The 7,500-nt window shown below is 46.2% G+C and overlaps 1 protein-coding gene across 1 annotated transcript in view; it reads right to left on the reverse strand.

Annotated features, from left to right (window-relative positions):
• LOC143296067 (ATP-binding cassette sub-family G member 8-like) overlaps positions 1-7,235 on the reverse strand; it is a 24,625-nt gene extending 17,390 nt beyond the window's left edge. The window contains exons 1-6 of the mRNA XM_076607820.1: positions 6,915-7,235; positions 5,743-5,845; positions 4,014-4,212; positions 3,011-3,246; positions 1,181-1,313; positions 307-430 (exon numbers count right to left, since the gene is read on the reverse strand). Of these exons, the coding sequence (XP_076463935.1) occupies positions 307-430; positions 1,181-1,313; positions 3,011-3,246; positions 4,014-4,212; positions 5,743-5,844 (794 nt within the window). The 5' untranslated portion in view covers position 5,845; positions 6,915-7,235. The remainder of the gene's footprint in view (positions 1-306; positions 431-1,180; positions 1,314-3,010; positions 3,247-4,013; positions 4,213-5,742; positions 5,846-6,914) is intronic.
• Between the last annotated feature and the right edge of the window lie 265 nt (positions 7,236-7,500).

Genomic DNA, 7,500 nt, shown 5'->3' on the forward strand with positions numbered 1-7,500 from the left:
GTCAGAATTGTGGTATTCTTTGTCAACATTCACCTCTTCAGTATAAGAGCCTTCCGCTTGTAATATTTTGATGATGGTAATTGGGGTGAAACGCTGTTAACGTCGTCTCTTTCGCCGTTCGTATGGAGAGAGTTAAAACCTTCCTCTTCCCAAAATAGCCTCCTTTGCCTGCCTCTTCCTTGTCTTTAGTTTCTACAGTATTAGAGTTATGCATGCGTGTGAATGACTGGTGCGAAAGCGCTTTGATTTGTCTCTGCACAAGATCCAGCGCTATATAAATACCATTATTATTATTATTATTATTACCGAGGCTGGTGGATGGACATGAGGATTGTCCGGCGGTTTCTGGCCAGGTGGGACAGCGTGCTGACCAAGTGACTGGCCGTGAAAGAATCGAGCCCAGAGGTCGGCTCATCCAGAAACAGCAGGCCTGTTAACGTGCGTGCACGAGCGCAGGCGCGCGCGCACACACACAGAGAGGCACGCACACGCACACATACACCGCACGCGCGCGCGCGCGCACCCACACACACACACATGTACACACACACACACACACACACACACACACACACACATACACATTCATGATATGAGCGTGGAAGTTCAGTTCAGTTCAATTCAGTGTGTGTGTGTGCGTGCGTGTGTGTCTGTGCGTGCGTGTGTGTGTGTGTGTGTTCGTGCGTGTGTGTGTGTGTATGTGTGCGCGTGCATGTGTGTGCTTTTACACACACACACACACACACACACACACACACACACACATATATATAATATATATAATTGTATATATATCTATATCTATATGTATCTATATCTAGATATGTTTATATCTATCCATCTGTCTATATAATTATTTTTATATCTGTGTGCGTGCGTGCGTGCGTGCGTATGTGTGTGTGTGTGTGTGTGTGTGCATGCATGCATGCGTGCGCGCGCTTGCGTGTGTATAGAGGTGTGTATTTATACATGTATGCATATATATATATATATATATATATATATATATATGTGTGTGTGTGTGTGTGTGCGTGAGAGTGTGTTCGCGCGTGCGCGCCCCCATGCCCCCGCACCTCCCCCCCCACACCAACTCCCCCCCTACCCCCCCTCCCCCCATACACACACAGACAACCTACAAAACTGCTGCTATCATCAAAACCCAAACCACACAACATCATACTGGGATCAATGAGCATCTGGATGCCGATGCTGACACGTCGTCGTTCCCCTCCTGAGATGCCGCGGATCTCCGCGCTCCCAATGCGAGTGTCGGCCGCTTCCAGCAGACCCAGCTCTGCGATGACGTTGTTCACCTGTTGGGGAAATAATTATGGAAAGGATGGAGGCGATGAGGATGGTGGTGATGATGGCGGTGGTGGTGGTGGTGGTGGTTGTGGTGGTGGTTGTGGTGATGATGGTGGTGGTGGTAGTGGTGATGGTGGTGGTGGTGGGGGGGGGGGGGGCGGGGTGATGGTGGTAGGGGTGTTGGTGGTGGTGATGGTGTTGATGGTGGTGGTGGTGGTAGTGGTGGTGGTTGTGGTGGTGGTGGGGGTGGTGGTGGTGGGGGGCAGGGTGATGATGGTAGGGGTGTTGGTGGTGGTGGGGGTGGTGATGGCGTTGATGATGGTGGTGATGGTGATGATGGTGGTGATGGCGATGATGATGGTGGTGGTGGTGGTGGTGGTGATGGCGGTGATGATGGCGATGATGATGGTGGTGGTGGTGGTGATGGTGGTGATGCTGGTGATGATGATGGTGGTGATGGTGATGGTGGTGGTGATGGTGATGGTGGTTGTGTTATAAAATTGATGGTAAATGGTATAATAACGATGATAAAAACAACAAAAACAACATTAGCAGCAAAACGAGGACGAAGAAGAAGAAGGATGATAGGAAACAGTTCACAACGATGATAACAACGACATTTTTAATATCAGCTAATTATCATCATCATCGTCACAGACGTGAACACAAACTTGAACAGTGTGTGGATCCACCAAAAACGCCCCCCCCCAGCCCCCCGTCTCCACACACACACACACACGCACGCACGCACGCACGCATACATACACACACACACACCAATCCTCCCCCCCACCACACACACACCCTCCATATACCCACACCCACACCTACACCAACACGACGATCCTCCCCCTATCCCCCTACACACACCCAAATACACAATAATTATACCCCTACCCACCCAGCCAAATACCCAAATAATCATAACCCCCGTACCCGCCCAGCCAAATACCCCAATAATCATAACCCCCGTACCCGCCCCAAATACCCCAATGATCATACCCCGTACCCGCCCCAAATACCCCAAATAATCATACCCCCGTACCCGGCCCAAATACCCCAATAATCATACCCCCGTACCCGGCCCAAATACCCCAATAATCATTCCCCGTACCCCTGCCCAGCCAAATACCCCAAATAATAATCACAACCCCCGTACCCGGCCCAGCCAAATACCCCAAATAATAATCACACACCCCCGTACCCGGCCCAACCAAATACCCCAAACAAATAATCACACACCCCCGTACCCGGCCCAACCAAATACCCCAAACAAATAATCATAACCCCCCGTACCCGGCCCAACCAAATACCCCAAATAATAATCAAAACCCCCCGTACCCGGTCCAACCAAATACCCCAAACAAATAATCATAACCCCCCGTACCCGGCCCAACCAAATACCCCAAATAATAATCATAACCCCCCGTACCCGGTCCAACCAAATACCCCAAATAATAATCACAACCCCCCCGTACCCGGCCCAACCAAATACCCCAAATAATAATCACAACCCCCCGTACCCTGCCCAACCAAATACCCCAAACAATAATCACACCCCCCGTACCCGGCCCAGCCAAATACCCCAAATAATAATCACACCCCCCCGTACCCGGCCCAAGCCAAACACCCCAAATAATAATCACACACCCCCGTACCCGGCCCAACCAAATACCCCAAACAAATAATTCTACCACCGTCATACCCGAACCCTGATCGCTTCCTCAGTGAAGGACTTGGGCAGCTTGAGCTGCGCCACGAACATGAGGGTCTCCCGGACGGTGAGGGAGGCCATGAGGCGATCGTCCTGACGCACGTAGGCCGCGCACCTGCTGATCATGGCGGCCGTGCGGGGAACTCCGTTGAGCAGCACATCCCCCTTCACTTCCCCGCACTTGTTCCGGCAGGCGATGACGTCCAGCATTGACGTCTTTCCGCTTCCTGTTGGGTTGTGTGGTGGTTGTTGTTGTTGGTGGTTGGTTTGGTTTGGTTGTTTGGTTGGTGGTTGGTGGTGGAGGAGGTTAGTTGGTGGTTGGTGGTTGGTTGGTGATGGTTGGTGGGTGGTGGTGGTTGTGATGGTGTTGGTGTTGGTGGTGGTATTGGTGGTGTTTGTTGTTGTTGTTGTTGGTTGTTGTTGTTGTTGTTGTTGGTGGTGGTGGTGGTGGTTGTGGTGGTTGGTGGTGGTGATGGTGGTGGTGGTGATGGTGGCACACACGTACCACACACACACACACACACACACACACACACACACACACACACACACACACACACACACACACACACCATAAACATATAGAGACACAAAGACAAATAGGGCGAAATGCAAGACAAACAACAACAACAACAAAAATCACTGTTTGATGATAAAACCAAATAAACCAGCAATTAAAACCCTTTCACCGCCATGGTCGCATTTCGGCACCAGCTAGGTAAAGCACCCATGTCACTGAAATACAACCAGATGATGGGCCTTTTGTGCATTAACGTAATGCTCTTAATTTTCAGTGGTAGGACTGGCCTTTTTTTTTACTACACATCACAGGGGAAATCCCCAGCTATTCTTAGACACCATTTTTTCTGTGGTTCCTGCACAAGGTTAATTTGCACTCTAAACTGACTGGCGGTGAAAAAATTATTAAATTAAACAACAACAACAAACGGATACAAAGTGATCGAGACGCTTAACTAACAACTCAGTGACTGACCGGAAGTGCCCAGAATGGCCAGCATCTGACCGCTGCGCACGGTGAAAGTGACGTCACTCAGCACGAGACGAGTTTGCTGCGTGCAGCTGGTCGGCAGCAGAGGGTGGCCTGTCAGCCATTCCTGCCACCACGTGACCCTCTGTCGAGGCACGCGATAGGTCAGCCCTCTCACGTGCACGTCGACAGCTTCATGCGCTTCCTGTATTTGAAAAAAAATAAAATAAAAAAATAAACGAAATAAAATAAATAAGATAAAATGAAATAAAGAAAAACAACAAACCAGCAGCAACAACAATGATAGTAATCATGTAAACAAAAGTAATAGTATATATATATATATATATATATATATATATGTGTGTGTGTGTGTGTGTGTGTGTGTCCCTCTCTCTATCTCTTTGTCTCTCTCTGTCTCTCCCTTCCTCTCTCTCTCTCTCTCTCTTCCCCTCTCTCTCGCTCTCTCTATCTCTCTCCCTCCCTCTCTCTCTCTGTCTCTCTATCTATCTCTCTCTGTCTCTCCCTCCCCCCTCTCTCTGTCTCCCTCCCCCACCTCTCTCGGTCTCTCTCCCTCCCCCCATCTCTCCCCCTCTCTGTGTCTCTCTCTCTGTCTCTCTCTCTATATATATATATCCCACTCTCTCTCTTTCTTTCTTTCTTCTTTATTTCTGTCACTGTAAATGGAAAGCAAAATTGACAGTTTTAAGAGCAAGACTGAAGTATAGAATAAAAAAAGCTAGAGCTGTAATAACAATGGATATGTTCGCAATTATAATAATAATAATAATAATAATGGTATTTATATAGCGCTGCATCTTGTGCAGAGACAAATCAAAGCGCTTTATCAAGTTGTGCAAGGTAAATTACGTGAATCACAACGTGAACCACAATTCTATAATTAGAAGAAAAAACACAGAGAAAGAAAAGAGAAGCATACTATGAAATAAATGATTGAGCAGAACGGTTACAAATTTGCACATGTGATTTCCAAGTCCAACAACTGTTTAAAAAAAAAAAAGAAAAAAAAAAGAAAAAAAAAGAAAAGAAAGAATGGCACAACACAATCTAAAAGATAAAATAAAATAAGGTGTGGGAAATTTACTGCGATACTTTGATAACCATTGCTCAACTTGATAATAATTATTTGTTTAAAACAAAAAAATGTCAGCACAGATAATAGCTTGCATATTTAGATATGTTTATGAGCATTATCATGTCAGTGGAAAATCTTCCGGACAAGATGTACCCGCATGTAAGGTATAAGGACAGGAGTTTTCCACGTATATACATCACGAGTGCAATAGCCGAATGGTTAAAGCGCTGGACTTTCAATCTGAGGGTCCTGGGTTCGAATCTCGGTGCACCTGGTGAGTAAAGGGTGGAGAGGGAGAGCGCGTCGCTACACCGAGACCGTCGTTTGTTTTTTGTTTTTCATATCGATGTGGATTTTTTTTCTATTGATTCTTGCCAGGGACAACCTTTCTGTTGCCATGGGTTCTTGTACGTGCGCTAATTGCATGCTAGCACACGGGACCTCGGTTTATCGTCTCATCCGAATGACTAAGCGTCCAGACCACCACCACTCAAGGTCTAGTGGAGGGGGAGAAAACACTGGCGACTGTCGGGATTCGAACCAGTGCGCTCAGGTTTTATCGCTTCCTAGGCGGACGCGTTACCTCTAGGCCATCACTCCACACTCAGACAGACATGTAACATTTTAGGTGTTACATACCTTGGTGATGGGGCGGTTCTCCACATCCACAGAAATGTTACAGATGCCCCCGGTGATGGGATCGTGAAGGACCTCCTGACTCTCTCGTCTGCCCACGTTCATTCTGTACACAGTTAGAGTGTTTTGCTTTGCATTGCTTTGCTTTTCTTCTTTGTTCTTCGCCCCCGAAAACGGAGTATGGCTGCCTACATGGCGGGGCTAAAACAACAACAACAACAACAACAAAAAAAACAAAAAAAACAAAAAAAAAAAAACCGTTCATACACGTCAAAGCCCACTCGTGTACACATGAGTGAACGTCAGAAGAAGAAGAAGAAGAAGGTTTTGTTTTTCGTTGTTGTTTTTGCTCTTTTTTTAATTTTTATTATAACCTTCTTCTTCTTCTTCTTCTTCTTCTTCTTCTTCTTCTTCTTCTTCTTCTTCTTCTTCTCACGTTCACTCATTTATTATTATTATTTACTCATTTATTTATTTATTTATCTATTTTTTTATAGTATTATTTAGTTATTTTACCCCCTCTCTCTCTTTCACCCCCTCTCTCTCTCTCTTTCATCCCCTTCTCTCTCTCTTTCTCTCTCTCTCTTTCATCCCCCCTCTCTCTCTCTTTCTCTCTCTCTCTTTCATCCCCCCTCTCTCTCTTTCTCTCTCTTTCTTTCACCCTCTCTCTCTTTTCTGTCTGTCTCTCTCTGTCTGTCTCAGTCTGTCAGTCAGTCTGTCTGTCTGTCTGTCTGTCTGTCTCTCTCTCTCTCTTTCACCCTCTCTCTCTCTCTCAAATACATACACACACGCATGCACACGCACATACACACGCATTCACGCGCAAGTGCACATACACACACATACACACACACACACACACACACACGCGCGCGAGCGCGCGCATACACAAATACACTTCAATAAAGAGAGTGTTTTGTTTTCTTAACACACACATGAACACACACACACACACACACACACACACACACACACACACACACACACACGCACACACACACACACACACACACACACACACACACGCACACACATGAACACACACACACACACACACACACACACACACACACACACACACACACACACACACACACACACACATACGCATGCAGATGTCGCGCGCGCGCTAGCAAACTAAATAATTCATGCATCTTGGAATCTCAAAATGTTACCTGAAAATTCTCCCCGTCTCTTAATTAACCATCCAGTTTCGTTGATTTCGGGTGAAAAAAAAAAGGGGGGGTCTCTGTTTGCTGTCAGGAACGGGTGCTAACAACACGCCTCAACACTTTAGAAAGCTTCCCACTCAAACAAAATGCACAACCAATTGATGTACCAGTCTTGAAGGGTCGATTTTTCACTCGGTGCACTTCTTTTTTTTTTTTTTTTTTTTTTTTTTCTCCAGGTCTCAAGTTGTTCGCACGGCTCAGTTCCACGATGCCATGTTCAGTAGAAATCAGTTAGTTGCCCCTTTCCTTTGGTTGTGTCCTCAAAACAAGTTGTGATGTGATGATGTCGATTGTGTTGTGACCCCGGTGTTGTCGGGATAAGAACTACCCTCACCCCTCTTCATTTGTCCCGGAGGATTTTTATTTTTTTTATTTTTTATTTTTTTTTTAAAAGTTTTGAAGGATTCCTTTCCATCTGAGTTATATTTTATGGAGGGGGGGTGGGGGTGGGGGGAGAGATTTAAAAAAAAGTAATGGATTTTCGTGCTGTTGCTCAGGGTGTTTTTTTTTTTTTCTATGGGAGCAATAA

This window comes from Babylonia areolata, chromosome 21 (genome assembly GCF_041734735.1).
Source record: "Babylonia areolata isolate BAREFJ2019XMU chromosome 21, ASM4173473v1, whole genome shotgun sequence".
NCBI classification, from domain to species: domain Eukaryota; kingdom Metazoa; phylum Mollusca; class Gastropoda; order Neogastropoda; family Buccinidae; genus Babylonia; species Babylonia areolata.